The sequence below is a fragment of the Homarus americanus genome, unplaced genomic scaffold (assembly GCF_018991925.1).
Source record: "Homarus americanus isolate GMGI-L3 unplaced genomic scaffold, GMGI_Hamer_2.0 scaffold56009, whole genome shotgun sequence".
Classification (NCBI taxonomy): Eukaryota; Metazoa; Arthropoda; class Malacostraca; order Decapoda; family Nephropidae; genus Homarus; species Homarus americanus.
In genome coordinates this window covers 7,715,850-7,735,703 of record NW_024739542.1, presented here as the reverse complement: position 1 = coordinate 7,735,703, position 19,854 = coordinate 7,715,850, and the positions used below count along the sequence as shown (strand labels likewise).

General features: G+C 41.2%; 1 protein-coding gene across 1 annotated transcript in view; it reads right to left on the bottom strand.

Annotated features, from left to right (window-relative positions):
• Window positions 1-733: 733 nt before the first annotated feature.
• The window catches only part of LOC121874933, a 28,690-nt gene continuing 9,569 nt past the window's right edge, over window positions 734-19,854 (bottom strand). The window contains exons 2-4 of the mRNA XM_042379295.1: window positions 16,712-16,783; window positions 5,960-6,175; window positions 734-1,882 (exon numbers count right to left, since the gene is read on the bottom strand). Coding sequence (XP_042235229.1) covers window positions 1,704-1,882; window positions 5,960-6,175; window positions 16,712-16,766 — 450 coding nt within the window. The 5' untranslated portion in view covers window positions 16,767-16,783 and the 3' untranslated portion in view covers window positions 734-1,703. The remainder of the gene's footprint in view (window positions 1,883-5,959; window positions 6,176-16,711; window positions 16,784-19,854) is intronic.

Here is a 19,854-nt window from a genome sequence, read left to right as displayed (position 1 = left end):
TGATTTTCACTCTGTGCGTGATGAATGATGAATTTTAATCCTCCGCAAGTCCAGAAAACTGTGAGGGCAAACTTTTTCGGTTGTAAACTCTTGGAACAATCTACCAGAGAGAGTGTTGTGACGGTCCCGAGTGTGAGCTCTTTCAAGACAAGACTTGACCAACACTGGAGCGGGTTCAGGTACATTCAGGAGCCGGTGCATGCTCAGTATTTGCCAACAGTGCGTGACAGAGACTTGACCGGGCGGCTAGCAAGCCGATCTTTTGGTGAAGATAAATGAAAAGGAAAAGTAATCAGAGACGTGACTGATCGCCCAAGCGGCTAACAAGCCGATCAGTGGCGAAGAGGATGAAAGTAAAAAAGTAAAAGTTAATATTTTGTTTTATGGATTTTATATATGATCAATAATTGTCAATTATATCAAAGGGTATTCGTACATGTAATATGATCATTAGACAAAATAAATATAAGTTTGAGCGATTTAATCATAACCAGTGGGATGAAGTACTTAATGTTGACCTTAGAATATATCCTAATATCGTTATGACCTCAAAAAATCCCAAAATCGGTAAAAAAAATGGGAGGAGGGGGGGGGGGGGCAGCTGTGTTGCTTGCCCTGCCTTAAATTCAGTCCTGAATGATAGGGCTAGGCAAAAATTACCCCTCCACTAGATCTTTAAACACGAGAATCAATGTGATAAGGATATGAAAATAAAGGAACAATAAGAACAGTATTGGTAATAATTCTTTATTAACTCCAATAACACTCAAAAGTAATACAAATTGGAAACCCAAAAACTGGGAAAGTTGTAACAACATAAAACAAACGCGAGAAGGATTAAGTATACCATATACCTGTACCATAACTTCTAACAGGCAGACAGGCAGTTCCTACGTTTAAGGGCAACAAATTACTTCTACAGCTGTAAAAGTACAGTACATGTACTGTAGTCTTAAATGGAGTGTTGAGGTGTCTGAGGTGTCTGGGTCTCTCTCATAAAACAATGTTTTTATCACCTCACCAATAATAAAAACATCATCTCCAGGACCCCAAGTTACTGTCACATCGACAGCCAGTTAGAGGTTGGTGATCTCTTCTACCCGCGAGTTATGGGTAAGTGGTATTCTATTCAGACAATCATCTATAAAAATGGTTTCTATAATCAAAGAGAAATGTTGGACATACTGCAGTAGCGTATACGATTTATACGACGTAAGATGAATGAAACTAACCTATGTAGCTTTACCTAACGATGATGTAATATTTAGTTAAGGTTAAGCTTGGTAGGTTCGTTTTAGCTAGGAATTTAGATACACACAAAATATTATTGTTTTAATAAATTGAACATAGTTCAAGAACACCCTGAGCAGGAGATGTTACCTATATTCCTACAAATTACCATGTACAGTATACGCTCTCACCCAAGGCAGTCGAGTGCCGGAACAAGGTCTCTTTCCAAGGATATGAGAGGACCTTAGTTTGCCATTTTGGGGAAGGTGTGAGAGATGTCAACTTTATTCCGAAGCACTGTCTCTACATTTTCTTTATGAACAACCAGAACCTTCCTTTTGAAGCAAATCACATATTTACCAAGTGAAAAAAAAAGACCTTTGGTATGAACAATAGTTACGCTAGTAACGCTAGCTAAATATAGCTTAGATAACAATCTCGCTAGATTCCTGAAAGTCAGAGTAAGATTAGAGTTAGTAAGTTATGGTGAGAGTGGGCAGCAGCAACAGCAAGAGAGGAAGTGCTTTTGATGATGAAGCTTTGTTGGAGTAGTCAAGCAAGTTGTAGCAGACGGTGTAGTTACCATTGTTTACACACCCTCCATCCTTCATCCCAGTAGGGAGGCGGCCACATGTGCGGGCTGTCCAAAGATCTGTAAGAGAGATGGGGTCAGCTGTTTGTATTCCTGCTCGCATGACTCCAAGCCATGCGAGCGGATAAGTTGCTAACCGATCGATTCCGCAACATTTTTATCTGTCGAGCAGAATTAGGCTTGTTTTATATTTTTCGAGCCACACGAGCACTACACCTGAGCAGTCCCCTTGCGCTCTATGATATTCTGAACACGAATAGTTTTGTTGTTTCTGATCGGGATTATATCTGGAAAATTAGGAGAGTTAGGCTTTCTTCACCTCTTGATCTGATAACTGCAAGACAAACTATTTTTTTCTCGTCTCTTGCAGTTTTATTAAATTAAAAACAAATGAAGTGTGTGAGTTTTGGGTTCCTGTCATACACGAATCAACGATGGTAGGCGTGTTTCCCTCATCACAATTTGTCGGTCACTGTAATGTTACAATGTAATAATAATATAATATTGGTCAAAGGATGTCCGAGTAGCAAAGGTCAGCTTCAATTATAGTTTGAAAACCATCACCCGTCACATTAGCTGTTTGAAACAAACAACATAGTGTTTACAAGTGATATGGGGCCCTTCGTGCCCGGTGAAACTTTGAACGCTCGTGCTTGTCTAGTGCGCAACCGCCGTCCGGCTGACAGCGTACAGCGAATGAGGGCGCGCCAAGTCCGTAGACTTGCATCATTTTCCAGCTTAAATAAAATGGTTAATTAATGCCTTCATAAAGAAACCATCGATATGGAACCAGGTTTGTTCCACTCTACGAATTTTTTGCGATTTTTCCACCAAGTTTGATGAAAAACGAGTGTGCCGTTTCGGCTGCCCAGAACAGACAGACACACACACAGACACACGGCTATTCCTATAGTATATTAGATACCGTTCCATCACACGCCAAGTTACTCAACCATTTCATTACATGGTTGACTTCTTGTTTCTTCTTTACTGAAGGTAATTTTTGTGTCCGCAGAGAGACCTGGTAGTGGTAGCATTAGTAAATATGAAAAATTTTGTGACAAGAGGTACCGGTATGGCCAGCACAAGGACAGAACCAGACAATGTGATGTAGTAGTGGCCAGAATTAGGCTAGGATACAGAAACATCTGGCAAGTTAGTGGCGCTGTACCCAATATGGGAACACTCGGCATGTAAACTTTGTGATAAACCTTTAAAGCATATACTTGAACATTATATTATTGAATGTGATGCTGTCAAAGACTTCAGGTCACCTGTCTTATTGTATTATGAATTGTGTAATTACTACATTGAATCAGGAGTGCTTGAGGACATTCTTGCTGTCTATCCAAAATTTGTTAGCCCACACTGATTAGTCCTGAAATAGAATATGACATATACTGTATAGTACCTATGGGAGTACATTGGCAACCCTCAGCCTGGCCGCACTATTTGTAAACTTTGTGACCAACCCGACTCTCACACCCTCTCTCACTACATCCTCATGTGCCCTATGACCTCCTACAGGTCCCCAGCCGTTACCAACACTTCCCTCCCTGACCAGATATCCCTCCTCCTAGTGACAGGCCTGGCACTTGACATTATTAGGGACCTGCCACGCTTTGCCATAAACAGATGAAATGTACCGGGAACTTTCTCCCCACACACTCATCATTCTCTCACTTTATGTAACTTGCTGACAAAACCTATGACCCTTCAGGCTTCTACGCCCTTAATGCATGAATCATAAAGGCAAACATGAACTTAGTATACTTCCCAGATGGGACCTGTAAACGCTTCTGCGCTTCACCTTGCACAGGGTGTAAGGAGGTGCCCAATAAACTAGCCCCCTCGGGGGGGGGGGGGCAATCTAAAAAATAAAAATCTACTGTATATGGACCACTGTCCTGCGTGGCAGTGAACAGTGATATCACCCACATGAACATGACCTATACTGTTAATGAATATGATGTATTTCTTTGTGTGTGAACCTCTGTCCTGCGTGGCAGTGAGAAGTGATAGCACCCTCAGTGTCAAGACCTGACTGAATTACTCAGAATAAGCAAACTGTATTCCAAGCTTTGCCAATGAATTTGCCAACCTTAATTAACCGTCTCAGGGTCATCCACTCCGTGTAATGCAACCTGGCTTTTCTTTAATACACTAAATCTTTGAACAGGTGCTACAATAGTCGAGGACAATATATGATAACCTTCATTCACGGATGAATGAGCATATAGCACGTGTGTAAATTTATGCACCAAGTAGTTTATGTTGTGTCCATATCTCGAGATATGTGGAATGTATATATATTTTTTATTGTCACAGCCCTCCTTAGACATACAGTATGTCAGTCATCAATCTGTTCGGCGTTCGGAGGCAGCATTGATGTTCTCCGTTTTATGATGAATTTTAAAAGACAGGCGTATAAAACAAAAATATAGTGCATGCCCACTGCCTGAACAATCCACAATCCTTGACGTTCCGTCACACACACACACACACAAACTGCTACAGTCTGATGGACGAGGGTAAGTGCTCTACTTACTCTTATCTTTACTTCGTAGGAAGTTGACATACTGACCTCGACCATTAAGGGCTAAAATCTCACATCGATTGACCATTAATTCTCCGAGTTTGCTACCACTTAATGCACACACACACACACACACACACACGCGCGCGCGCGCGCGCGCCAAAGCACGAAAACATACGCACACTGAGTTATGCGGATGAAATCCCCCCCCCCCCAACACACACAGTCAGCTCTACATGACTCAGACTGTTAACTTGTGATCAACAAGTTAACAGTCTGAGTCATGTAGAGCTGACTAACATGACTTAACAAACGGGCCAAGGCGACAAGATCTCACGAATTGGTTGTTTAGTTACCACCCGAGGTGAGTTGGTTATTGGTAAAGAATAAATATATACTGACTTTAGTAAAGCTCGATTTAATCACGTTATGTTAGTTTGCTTATGTTAGGATTCGTTGGGTTTAGTTTAAGGTGACGAGTAGTGAAGTCTTGTGCGGCGAAATGTACAGAAACCAGATAGCGGACAAAACTCATTCGACTTCTTTGTTACTGTATCACTTCGCACATGGTAAGTGCCATATATTGAACATATTGCCTTTAATAAATTGTTAATGCAAGTTCTTGGGCTGACTTTAGGTGTCAGAGGACGAAGAGGACGCATGGGGCCTCCTCGTAATCTTAATCTAAATGAAAATATTCTCGAGCACAGAAAGAACCTGTTTGTATGGAAAGACTTTGAAATGTACCTGAAAAATAAAATAGATCACTTTGAGATGTCTATGAGTGAAGCTGAGAGAAAACACTTGAGGCATGTAGTGTTGACTTCGGTGAATTCAACATAGCCTGGGTTACGCAGTACTGACCAAACACTACTTTTTATATTATATTCACCAATTTTCAGCTTACTAGCCGTTTGGGCGGTCTATCCAGTGTTAGTACAGGAACAAACCGGGAAACCTGTGGTGTTTGGTAGTGAGGGTCACACTGGATAACACCCTTCTCACGTGTGGCCGAGCCGAGGCTAGAACCCTTGACATATTAGTGAGAGTTATGAGCGTTACCGCTGTACCACCAACAACGCTTGGCACAGCATGGGCCACATAATGTTGACCTAGCACAGCCCAATGAAAAAAATAAATTGACGCCATAAACCTGAACACAGCCTAGGTCTCGTGGCGATGACTTTACACATACTAGCAACGTCTGGGTTACATAGTGGTGACCTAGCAGTCTATCAGTACATATCACCAACCTGAGACAACAAGGTTATCCTAAGGCAGAAATAACACAGCCTGGGTCATGTAGTTGATCTCGGACAACTTAAAGCAAGCTGGGCTAGGCGAACTTAATTAAACTGGGTTATGTGGTGATGAAGTAATCACAATGAAGAACTATCTGGGCCATGCACTGTTGACCTTGCACATCTTAACGTAGCGTCCCGGAGCTAACACAACAGGACCTAGGTCATGTAGTACTGAACTAGCACATCTTGATGCAAAATGGGCCACGTACTTTTGATTTAGCACATATAACATCGTTCAAGTAGTGCTGACGTAACAAAACGTAAATTAGAATAGGGAGACCTAGCAATGCAACTTACCGTTAAAGACTTTGATGCAAGCAGTGTATCCTATGCCGTGGCTGCAGTATTGATGAAACTTGTCCGAGTCAGTGAATTGGCTGCATAAGCCTAGGTCTTCCTGCGTTACTCCTTCCCAGGTGCGGCTGATATTTGCAATCCACTTTACTGCGGCGTCCTTGCTGTCCGTGCCTCCGACCACCTCCGGTAAGCACACCCAGCACAGGAGACAACTCCCTGGGGGGTGATGGTGTGTAAGTGGACATAATATAGCTTTATATATATATATATATATATATATATATATATATATATATATATATATATATATATATATATATATATATATATATATATATATATATATATATATATATATATATATATATATAGAATCTAGTCTTATTAAACATACCGAAGCATTCAACATGAATTTGAGTAACGGCATGTACAAGCTGGACAATTTTGTAATTAAGAAGATTTGTGATCAGGTGAGAAGGCCGGGTCACTTGACCATCTGACCTGACCACCAACCGTTGTGTGCTATTTAAAGATTAGTTGGGTCATTACCTAATACCTGACCATTGTGGACCTGGTCTCACCCTCCTCTGTATATATACACCTTGATTTGTATTACTCTCTCTAGTCTGTACTCACCCCTGAAGATGTGAATTACACGAAAGCGCTTGGGAACTTTGTGTTTTCTTCTTTCCTTGTGGTTATCAGCATATACCTAGATCACGCGCACCTACAGTGATTTAAATATATATATATATATATATATATATATATATATATATATATATATATATATATATATATATATATATATATATATATATATATATATATATATATATATATAAGTGTGTGTGTGTGTGTGTGTAATAAATAGCAATAATATAATTAACACTTTACTGAAAATTGCAATAGCCAAAAGCTGAAGATAAACAATGGACTAATATGATATTAGGCTATGCAGTATAGTGACATTGTAGAATAAGCTTTTACTAAATTTGAACCAGATTTCATGAAAAAATGCAGAGGATCAATCTCGAATTTCACGAGTCTTAGTAACCCTCTCATTTGTTTTATTGAATATGAAACACACTTTTATGTTGCATTAGGTTACTTTAATTACCATTGCTCAGTATACCAGTACTCTTCTGAATATATGGTTCAGTTCTATATTTATTAATGCCCAATTTCAGTTTTGTTTGTTTGTATTTAATACACTTGTACATATTGTATATCTATAGTGTGTGTGATGTATGCGGCCGACTACTGCTTTCTTGTTTGTAATGTGGCCGATTACTATAATTGCCTAGGGGTGGACTAGGGGCCTAGGCCATTCGCATCTCCTTTTCAGCTCTCTGACTTCAAAACTGTGGAAATACCTCCGACCCGTGCCTCCTGGTAGGATAGGAGATAGTACACGACCATCTCCAAGGCCACCCGCACCACCCGCACTAACAAACTAAACATCTATATCTTATGTTCTTAGTCCTGACAGCATGTGAATCCTCTTAAGATCTCACAATAAATACCAAACTTCACCATAGTTGACCACCATTGAGACAGTGATCAGACAGTGGCACCTGCTTCATGTCGTGTGAATGAGGACAACACAAGTGTGCAGTCAGAGATATTCTTTCATTTTAAGATGAAATGCAGAAAAAGAGCATTAATTATGTTCAGATATTGTCCTCCTTTCTTGACGAATTGCAGTATCTTCAGTTCTATGTCTAACCTGGCAGTTTATTGAAAGTATACAAATTATTATCCTTTATTTTGGTGGTGTAAGTTAGAAAGTATTCCTTCTACAGCCACCTGGAAATGGCTCGGACAAAGTGAATATCTTCCTAAAAGTTATTGAAATACTGTACAAATGGAGTTTGACTAAGGATTCGTGTTAACGTCTACATTCCCTTAAGCAATTGAAATTCCGCTTTTAGGTTCAATTTGTGTGCAGCTCAAGGACAAATGAGTTAGCGAGCATAGTGTTCAGCGCAGTGGAAAGCCATTATCTGAATCACTGTAATTACTTTGGTCATTTCCTGGAACGAACTGTTTTGGGTATTTTACATTTATTTACTGCAGGCTATTTTTAAACAGCTATTTAAAATGGCCATACAATATTTATAAAAATCCCTTAATGAAGAAGTAAATCAATTGAACAGTGGGTTATTGAAGGACCCAGTTACACCGTCGTATCTAAAAGTCATTCGGAAAAGGTCAGACATTATTGAATAAGTAATTTATCATTTCATATTTATATAGATGGCGATGGAATGATAACGTAACAGTTATTGTTCTTTGAACACTATTAATAATCATATCTCATGGGTAATTAAGTTATTTTTTGTTACTTTTCGTCATCTAAATTTTCTTTGCACAATTGTGATTGTATGTATGTTGTATCCAGAATTCAGTTCCTCAAAGTCTAGTATTTAGAAGTCCTAGACAAGTGAAATCCTTTATGTGTATCATTTGAATTATAGATGAATAAACAAAAGAAACACTTGATTCATATTAAAGGTAAATGTCGATGAACCTCTTCGCGTCACGCAGGTGTGGTCTAACTATGGGTAATGAACTGTTGTTGAAACTTTAAAATAGTCAGGTAATATTTAACGGCTATGGCATTTGGCTTCTGTACAAATAAGTAGAATATTGTGATATATGTATACCCTATATACACATATGTGACGATAAATATCGTCCAAAACCTGTCGCATTTGACTCGGCCATATGGTGTGCGACGGCCGAGTGGATACAGCGCTCACTTAGGATGTCCACCTTTACCCCTATAAATGGATATCTAATCATACGGTTAGGAAGCTAAAGGTGATCGACTTCAGTGTACCAAAAAATAAGGGTATAGTCAAGGTGTAGGGTGTAAGTCGCTCCAAAAAGTATCTTTACTATTTTGTGTAAGACAATATTACTCAACAGACGAAGGATTTTGAAAACCCTACCGAGACAACAGGAGACGCAGTGTTCATTTTGAAATTCATCGATCCCCTCCGGAAAGATAGTTTTTTGGGGGCGTGAGTGTACAGTGGGGGTCAAAAGTTCACTACCGCCCAAAATGAAGCAGCATCGACCCAAAATGAGTTAAAAAGGTCATTCCCGTGACTCAGATTCACCACCAGGAGCGAACTTTTGTCCCCGGCTGTACACTACCGCGATAAGATGTCAGGTCTATGAAACCTACTTTCACTTTCCATGACGGTTGCCAAGGCTGCTTTACCAGAATCCTATCATTTTCCTTTGAGGTGGCATTTGGTATTCATTAAAGTTTTTTTACACGATCATTTACAAATTTTTACGCTTTACCATCTTAGTTCGGAGAAATTTATGTGTTTTGTGCAGGTAAATTGAAATTAAATGAATAATCCATTTCTTGCTCATCAGCAACTGAAAATTTTGCGAGTACAGTACAGTATTTACTTGTCAAATTTACAATGATTTGTTTAAAATAAACTTGATTCTACAACGGGAAGTTAAGTGAGTACATAAATTGAAAATATGTGTCCAGAGTGCGTGGGGACCACTGGTGTTCAAGTAACAAATCGAGGTGAAAAATGTTAAAAGTAATGCATTAACGTCAACTAAAACAGCTATAAACGATTTTTCTCGCCCTGTTTAGGCAACCTTGGTCAAACATAAAAATAATCTGATCAGTTTTATAGCTTCGATATTTATTGACAAGTATGACACGGAATGTTAATGCTCGAAAGTATAGTGGTCAAGGGGAGGGGTCGTCGCCAAGGGATGGGGAGGGCGGGAAGGCTCCCCCTGTGCACATCGCATCTATATTCAAAAGATTTCCAATTATCATTTCGACAATGACGTCTTTGTCGAAACCCATTTTTATTTTAACACCAACTCAAGGTTGTTATTCGGAAACAAAACTTTCTAATATTGCGTTGCCAATATAAACTCAGCGTTATGCTGTATTAAAATTTTTAACGTGATCTTTTGGTATTCATTGTGCTTGTTTTGTATGTTTGTTGAACAGTTTTGTTGCTTATACATACATTATATATACTGTATTTCGTTAAATATGCAGAAGCCGTTTATTCGTATCATTTTTGGAATGTAGACTTTTACATGATATTGGTCCAGTACATTTTTACTGTCTATGGTTTTTTCTTTTGTATTGAAGTATTGAAAACAATAAAAATGAAAAGTTAATAAATATAGCTGATGCTTAATATATTTACCCTTTCTCTGTTCTCAAAATATACCGAAAACAAATATAGATTAGACTCGCAGTGGTCCCCAACCTTCTGTAGGCTCTAGGACACATTTGTCATTGAAAATATAGTGGAGGGCGCCAACACTTTGAATCTACATTAAAGGAAAAATATCTCATATGCTGTACACAGTTATTTGCAGTTAAACACAAGTTATTCTGTAAATGTTGTCCCCAAATTGGTATACAGTAGTAGGGTGTGTCATACGGAGGCGAATTTTTTTTTTTGAGTTTGAAAAATCGGCCCATGGTATTAATGATGTAGTTCTATGTGCAGAATCATGTGATATCTTCAGATTTGAAAAGTTTTCATTTTTTGCTAGGTAAATTTTAACTTGAAATCTTATGAAAATTCAGTATTCCCACCCTTTTACCAACACCACTAAATAGCTTATTTAAAGTAAAGTAAATGTATCAGGTTAATTTATTTGAAAATGATCCAGAATAGTGAAACGAATGATCTTGACACATTTATTAAATTTAATATTCCTTTAGAAAACAAAATCATCAAATACAAAAACCGGTTTTACTACTACGACCCGGTGTTGCTGCACACCATAGAGAACATGTCTTTCTTGCTTCTGTTTCTACTCATCACCTCCCTGCTGACCACCTGAGCTCGGATGTAGCCTTCCCTCCTCTCCTGGCTGTACACGTGACTGCTGGCCTCGCTCACTTGCTGTACACAACGCTCTATACTCTGGGTGTGCGAGGGCCAGGCAGGGACATGCATGGGGTTGTCCAGGAAAGCTCTGACTTGAACATTGGTGAGGCTGCAGGTAAGAGGGGGCTCACTGCCAGCCTGGATGTTATCCAGATCTATGAGATCAGTGAGGGTCTTGGCACCTAGATTGATTTCAGGAGTCTTCCTGACCCTGAAGGAATCGTCACCAACTGATTTGTCATGCCCAGATCCTCTCATAAGTCTCATATCCAAGATCTTTTTGACTGCCACTCTTCTCTCCTCCTCATCCTTACTACAGAGCATTGTCTGCAGAACTGCCTCGGGATGAGCATACCAGGAAGATCTCCTCACAGTCTGCTCCACAATCTGAACAACCTTCCTTGGCTGACTTCTCAGGAGCTCAAGCTGGAAGAGAACATGCCTCGGACCTTCGGAGAACGATGACTTGACCTTGGTTTTGAACCAATTTGGCAAGTAGACACTCACGATGAATTGGACAATAAGTCTCAGGTTGTGAAGCTGGTTCCCTTTCAGTTTATGATGAGCGACCCAAATTCTGCAGAACCTGAGCTGCTAGAGCCACCTAGAATGTGAGACTGGACCTATCTGCAGGTAAGCAAGTCTATCAGGCATGACCCCAGTTTTGATGGCACTGCAAATCATGTAACCATAGTACTGGTCTGTACTCAGGTCGTCAATGACAGTATGTGCAAGCTCAACGAGTGGAGGGCCAACTGTGATTTTTTTCAAAGCTCGGATTTATTTCTAACTCAGTGGCAGAGTCCAGCATCTTGCCAAGAGGACCAGACCATCTGTTGTTTGAAAGAGTCTTGCCATCCAGCTCCTGAATCAGATTCAGTGGCAACTCGTTGGTGTGGAAGGTCTGGTAGACCAGCTTCCTCCCAATCTTGCGCTCTATCCACTGTATGACCCCCCCCTTGCCGCCCTGTGTTCGTGTTGGTGCTGTCCCCTCCAATGGCCTGCAGGGTCTGGTCTACGTTCCTCTCTCTGAGCCAGTTCACAATGTTATCTGCCATTATCTCAGCTGGTTTCCTGATGTCATCTTTCTCTGGAGTGAAATGCCACAAATACTTCCCTCCTGGTTCACTGCAGCAGGAGTAGTGTTCCTCCTTCACCATGGCAGGGAACAACTTGTCAGAATCTCCAACTTTCATGAACACTTTAGTGTCATCCCTTCTCCCATCAAAGAACAAACAATTGATTCCATTTTCTCTTATCCCCCTATCAAACTCCTCTTCTAGGGTACTGACAAGTTTCTCCTGAGCTCTCCTTACTTTGTTATGATCTATCACCAGGTGAACATCATCAGGTGTTATCAAACCACCGTCAACCCAGGCAGCTGTTGCTATCTCTGCAGTTTCTCTGAGACCAGTGTGGTGTCGCATGCTGGCCAGAGCTATGCTCGGGATATCTTTCCTATTTCGAATCTTATGCCTGGAAGGTTTGGGATCATTATTTTCTGGTTAGGGACAAAGTCACCATTCTCCTGGTCAGCACTCGGATCAGCCATGGGGAAGTCATTAAACTCTGAATCAGCTTGACTCCAATCATCGGCCTTTTTTACCTCACCCTGGGCCTTCTCAAGTCTCTTTTCCTCGGCAACTCTTCCCCTCTTTTGTCTCTCTGTGGCAGCCTCCTGTCTCTTGGACTCCGGTATATCTTGGCTAGAAATCATGAGAGCCACTATACTGCCAGTCTTCTCTCTGTGTGCTTTGACAAATGCCAGTTCGATCACAGGAATCTTCAGTTCACGCTTGCAAATACAGAAGATGTGGGCCTCGGATTTACAGTCACGATCGCATCCAAACTCAGGACAGAGAACAATTGGGCACTTGCAAGTAATTATGTCAAATAACTGGTCCAGTTGCTTGGCAAAGCTGTTCTTAACTGCAAGTTTTCCTCTCCCAAGAGAGATATCTCTTGCCTTTTCCCAACTGGCTAGCAGTCTCTCACTAATCTTCTTCTGACTTGTTATGACTGGAGGCTTGAACTGAGCGTTAGCCAGAGTGTACTGTGCCAAGACAGCTTTGGTCATATCACTGGCAATGTCTTTGTTTTGTAAGTTCTTTGGTTCTTTTCACTGATTTGCCTGATTAAAACACCGTATCTCAAAGCATCTCTCAATGTAGGCAACTCCGACCTCAGGAGCTCTCTCCCAGACCCAAGATAGTGACTGAGATGGCTGGATTTTTGGTTCCTCGTCCTGACACAAGCAGCCATCGCAAATATTATCAACTTATAAATGCATGAGAATCTGAAACAGAAAAAAATATTGTTAGTTGGGTTGTTAAAGAATGAAGTCAGAAAGCAATGTTCACTATTTAATTGTAATGCACTAATGCAGCTGTACGTTAGATTTTCGATAAATTTCACGCTAAAATTTACCTAGCAAAAGGTTGCAAAATATTGAAACTGAAATTATTTTCTGTTTATATACACTAAAATCTACCAAAAAAGTGATGGGCCATTAGTTTTAGCTGATCTTCCCTCCTATGACACACCCTAATACAGTAGTCCAGGCCGGTGTGGCAAGCTGAGATTACAGCCGTGCTGAAATAATTTAACCTAACCTAAACTTTCTCAATGGAAGTCTCCGAAAATATTTAGAATAAGGTGTGCAAACCTCACCTGGAAGATGGGCACGTGTGGGATTACACTCTAAACCTTTTTCCAATCAGTTTCTACACCGTTTAGAGCCACTCTCTATAAAACGCCTGTAAGTCATTATACCCCCCAAAAAAGAAGACATCTCGGCTCTATAGTATGTCTCGTTAATCTCAACAGACATTTTGGTTGGTGTATCCGTATACGCACAAGGCTCTTCATTTTAAGTGCGGAGTTTTGGGCATTTTTCGCTCATTACTTAACCAAACATCGTTGTCATCGAGGGGGGCTCGTCGAAGAGCGATATAAATATTGTTTAGAACTAGAGTATCCACAATATTGACAGGTGGATCGCCTCTTGCCTTAATGCCGGGAAAATGTTCATGTTCTCGTGCCGTGGGATTCCCTAACTCTTGAAATTATTTGTCCCTCGGTGTTTGCTAGCTAATTATTAAGCGAGTGGACAAGTAGACATTAAGTGCAGTCAATTAACTTGCTGTAGTTAAGATTTGTGTCTAACTTATACCTGCACTTTTGTATTCGGGATCTGGGATGTTGATGCGCACTAGATTCACCCCCAGTTGTCTAGTCCATCAGCACAACGATGTTGTAGTGGACGTCTCCCCTACAACTGCTTACAACTGCGTAGCGGCGTCACCAAGCTGCTACCGCCTTCCCTAGCAACCAACCAGATGTTACCGTATCTTAGCAATGGAACTAGTCACCGGCGACTTTCTGGGTTTTCCCAACATGATTCATAGAGGACTGGCGGCTGCTGCTGGGTATATAAGCTCTGTCTCTCCATTGAGATTCTTTCTGACCATTCTTCTTGAACAAGCAACACCTCCTCCTCCGCCGCTGCCTGGCTGCCTTCGCTTCTCCTCGCCTGCCTGGCGGTCCTCGCTCCCGCCAGCGAGCATGGCGACCCACCAGCTGTCCTTCTCTGAGCTTCCTCACCAACCAACTCTCATTCTGCCCATCTTCCTGAACAAGCAACACCTCCTCCAGCAAGCTCCACGCTGTTAGCATTCATTCAATCAGGAGGCCAGCAACAGGCAACATCTTCTCTAACGAAGCTCCTGCACATCTACCTCCTTCAACACGCTACTCACCGAACGTCTTCTACTGAGCAGCTCCCCACCACACGGCACCTCCAGCACCAGACTGTCTATCATATAACTTATATTATATAAGAAAACCACATTAGAGTTTCCTTCCATCCTGAGTGCTAGACAACATAAATATCTCGATACCCCTACAATGGTGACTCCCGGAGATTAGCACTCACACAGGATGGAGGAGACACTGATCACGCTCCCAGACTTCAAGCAGCATAGAAGAATGGCGTATCCACGCAGAAGCAGCTCTGTTACTCTAAGCAGACACCAGCTCCTCTTCCTGCCCCACGCACCACATCCTACCGACCCCAGCACACCCGTCCTGCCTCAGACGCGACCCCGGCCCAGCAGCAACCCCTGATGCTGCCTCTGTTCCTGCATCCGGACCCCCACACACCCTCTTTTCTCCCTCAGGTACTCCCTGCTTATGTCCTGCACCCTGCTGCTGTCGTGGACCTAGCTGCTGTCACGAGCCCTAATCCGCTTCTGCTGACGCAGCCCCTGCCCCTGACCCAGGCCCACACACACACCCCAGCAGGCACATCTGACGACCCTGTACCTGTCGTGAGGGAAGCACAACATTCATCGCCCCCACACACACCCTCTTTTCTCCCTCAGGTACTTCCTGCTAATGTCCTGCACCCTGCTACTGTCGTGGACCCAGCTGCTGTCACGAGCCCTAATCAGCTTCTGCTGACGCAGCCCCTGCTCCTGACCCAGGCCCACACACACCCCAGCAGGCGCATCTGACGACCCTGTACCTGTCGTGAGGGAAGCACAACATTCATCTCCTCCACACACCCTTTTTCTCCCTTCTCCCACAGATAGTGTGTATCTAGACAGTTGTATTTCAGCGATCGACTCATCACGCCATCGCCGTTGTCTCACATGAGGCATGCACCGCCCGGTCGGCCTCACATGTGCTAAGCAACTCTACAGACAACAAGTCTCCTACACCGCCTGGAGGGAAGGGGGAGTATTGTAGTGGACGTCTCCCCTACAACTTCTTACAACTGCGTAGCGGCGTCACCAAGCTGCTACCGCCTTCCCGAGCAACCAACCAGATGTTACCGTATCTTAGCAACGGAACTAGTCACCGGCGACTTTCTGGGTTTTCCCAACATGATTCATAGAGGACTGGCGGCTGCTGCTGGGTATATAAGCTCTGTCTCTCCATTGAGATTCTTTCTGACCATTCTTCTTGAACAAGCAACACCTCCTCCTCCGCCGCTGCCTGGCTGCCTTCGCTTCTCCTCGCCTGCCTGGCGGTCCTCGCTCCCGCCAGCGAGCATGGCGACCCACCAGCTGTCCTTCTCTGAGCTTCCTCACCAACCAACTCTCATTCTGCCCATCTTCCTGAACAAGCAACACCTCCTCCAGCAAGCTCCACGCTGTTAGCATTCATTCAATCAGGAGGCCAGCAACAGGCAACATCTTCTCTAACGAAGCTCCTGCACATCTACCTCCTTCAACACGCTACTCACACAACGTCTTCTACTGAGCAGCTCCCCACCACACGGCACCTCCAGCACCAGACTGTCTATCATATAACTTATATTATATAAGAAAACCACATTAGAGTTTCCTTCCATCCTGAGTGCTAGACAACATAAATATCTCGATACCCCTATAATGTCCTATTCATGCAGTCACTCATCTGGGTCTTCCTGCTTATTTCTCTGAGCTCTGGTGATGAGACAATCTTTTTGTTTAATAAATCATTTGTAACACCAGCCAGCAGCGCGAAGAAACTCATGTAACCAAGTTGTTATCTTAAAAGTATATTAGAATGTACAGTACTATCCCTTCTTAAATATTATGAATTTTATAACTTATCAAAACAGATTATTCAATCTTTTATGACCTGCAACTCTTCATATGTTTATAGTGGCCAAAACAAAATGTGTTTCCATCACAAGGTCGAGTTTATTTAGAACCTTAGTTCATCAATCGACGTATCTCGAGATTAGGGAACTAGTTTTAGGTTTACCCTGATTATAATACTATGAGATCTAAAATTCACAACGAGGGAAGAAACTGAAAGATTATCAGTGTGAGAAAAATTCCTAACCTTGTTTACTCACCTGACGCGAGTAATGTAAGGAGGCAGGTGACGGTCAGCGCCACCTTCCCCATCATAGTGGAACTCTACAACTCTGTTGATACGGAGAAATTTGCTGTTAATGAAGTCATGAAATATTTGTTAAAATTATTATTTTTTCTATATTAGTATATGATGAATTCCTGAATGGTAGACGACACGAGCGTGAGCTCATAAGACCAGACTTGACCAACACTGGCAATATTCAAATACATTCAAGAGTCCACACATGCTTGGAAACATAGACTGTTTATAGTCTTTGCCTGGAAATTGCCAACAGAGCGTAAAGCGCGTCCACTAGCACCTTTTCCGCCATTAAAAAAAAAATGAGCGCGCCTTGTCACACACGCATAGAGAACTATCGCGCCAGTTTGTCCGCGTTTGTCAATGCCATGAACAGGGAAACAAACATCAGAGGTATTTTTGAATATACACATCAATAAAAAATTACATTTAATCAAAACTAAGTAATTTTGAAATAAAAGTTAGTTTTAGTTAGTTTACGTAGCTCAATTTTTATTTTATAAAAAATATCCTCATTATCGAGTATAGATCTTATCTTGACCAAGGAAATAGGCGCAATTTGGCGTAAGCCAATCAGTCGGAAACGATAAGTTTCGCCTGAGCGATACGCTGTAGAAAAATTGATAACTTGTGGAAAAAAAACCCCGACAAAACGTGAAGTTGACAGAAAAAGTGCTAGTGAGTAAGTGTGACTCTGCCTTAACGAATTAATGAACAACCGCCCGATTGTTTAGTGAGCCGACCAGTGGCAAAGAGGTAAGGGAAGTGCCTCAACCCTACACCCGGCGCATAGATGACTGCAGTGGTCCATCTGAAAGCACACATGATTTACATAAATGGTTGTCACCTGTTTACTAATAAAATAGTGCCGGGCTCTGAGCTTTAGCTATATACTGTATGTAACGTTTTTACTATATTAAAGTCGGCTTACAAGAGGTTATAAATGACACGGTTCAACTAACAAACTTTGTCACATCATCCTGCACTGTAATTCACTAAACGAGTTCAAGAAATTGCTCCATATTTTAGGATAATTATATCTTTTGCAACAATTGCATTTCTGGCAGCTATGAACGAAATATTCACAAATGTCAGATTACATTTGCTGTGGAAAAGGAAAGTGTCTTAGGAACGCTAAAATTTCGATATTTCTTTTGACACGTCACAGCTCGCGGAGGTATGAATGGGCCTGACTTAATTAAGGAAAGGATTGAAGATAATTGATGATGCAATAAGATCGTTCAGGGTGTAAAATATTGTACTCAACCCAAATGTCATCAAAGTTTGCTGTTAACTGCATTAATTAGCGAGAAGAAACTTTTCAAAACGGTTTACACGCTTATAATTGTTACAGTCGCCTGACGTGTAACCAGGGGACTGGAAGGATGATCAACACAACAACTTTCCTGTCTGACACCTTGGTGCACAATTTGTCTTCCTAAACAATTTACTTCTACGCTATGTACAATATAGTATATGTACAACTTTTGTCCTGAAACTCACAAGATGTACAACTTGATTTTTAAATTCATACTGTGTACAATTTGTGTTCTTTAATCCACACTGTTTGAAACATTTTTTTTACAATTTGGCCCGCGAGGGGGCTAGTTTATTAGGCACCCCTCTGCATCCTGGGAAGCATGTGGAGTTTATGCTAGCCTTCGTGACTCATGCATTAAGGGCGTAAATGCCTGGCACTGCGTAAAAATGACTTATGGCCATGCGACCTTACCATGAGCTTTGACCTATTTTAACTTCACATAAATTTCATTGCATAGAATCTCAACCATCTTTCTCTCTCGAAATGTGAATTTGTATACGTGGTACACCTTCTGACTCGCCTGCCAAGTTTGATCAGTATTTTTGAGAACCTCGAATGGTGTGGGTTTATTATCGTGTTATGAACTCGTTCAGCAGCCATCTGAAATTTATAGTATACCTTAAAGTTCCATTGTCTTGTTTGCGTGGAAAATTTGCTTAAGATGGTGACCATTTACAAAAACTTTGTTGAAGAATTGCCGACGAGAATTATCACGGACAACATTTCATTCATATGTCCATTAGTTAAATTACAGTACTTATTCTTGCGAGTAATAGTTTGGCATATACTCGTATGTACCAGACATGAACTTTATCACCGAAACCAGGTGTTGGTAGCATAGAGGTGTGATATGATAGGCATTTCTGTTAATTTTGTATATAAGATATTTACATTCATAAGTATAGTATTAACGCAATAAATAATGGAATGATTTAGTAGCATAGCTCTTTCTGTACTTTGCTCGTGGCAAGCTTTATTTTGTGTAATTAAACCTTTAACTGTTGAAACGTAGAAGAGATTGTCGGCAGTAGCCTAGCTGCCTATCCTAGGCAGTTCATCGGCCTCATTCCTCCGATACAGTAGTACTGTTTGTCTTGTTGTGGTGGCCGTTAAGCTAATATACTTCGATAGAATCAAGCATCTGGTGTAATATATTGTACTTTACCTAAATGGTGAACTGAGTCAGGTTTGCGTGATGCACTCTCCATTTCGAGACCTCATTTTTAACATATGCTTCATTATTCACGAGAAAATATATATTGTTGTGGATTTATGTTATTCATACACGAACTTAGTTTAGGAATGGTGATTGCCGTATGAATACTAAATGAACACTAACACATCTGATAATATACCGTCTTCGCCATTGTGTATAATGCAGGGGTTTGTTTATAACCTTTTCCACCCTACCCCCCTTTCCATCTTTGGCTAAGGACATTTCCCCCTCCCAGTTCTAATAAAAGAAACGCTGAAAATTAATACAGATTTTGTTCGCGATATATTTATATAGCTTATAACAGGATGAATCTTTGATGAAAAGAAAAATTATCATTCTTATGTAATGATAGGTAATATCTAAAATTAGCTAAAAAAATCACTTCAAATATCTATGTCAGTTACTATAGTTACTGAGACACTAATAAACAGGTGTACTGCAGTGCCTTCGCCCTTTCCTAGGGAGGTCGAGTGAAATACAGTGGAATTTGGTATGTATGTTTCTAATAACATTTTTCTGAAACACTGAGACCATTTCTAGTTACACAGTTTTTTTTGTGACGTTA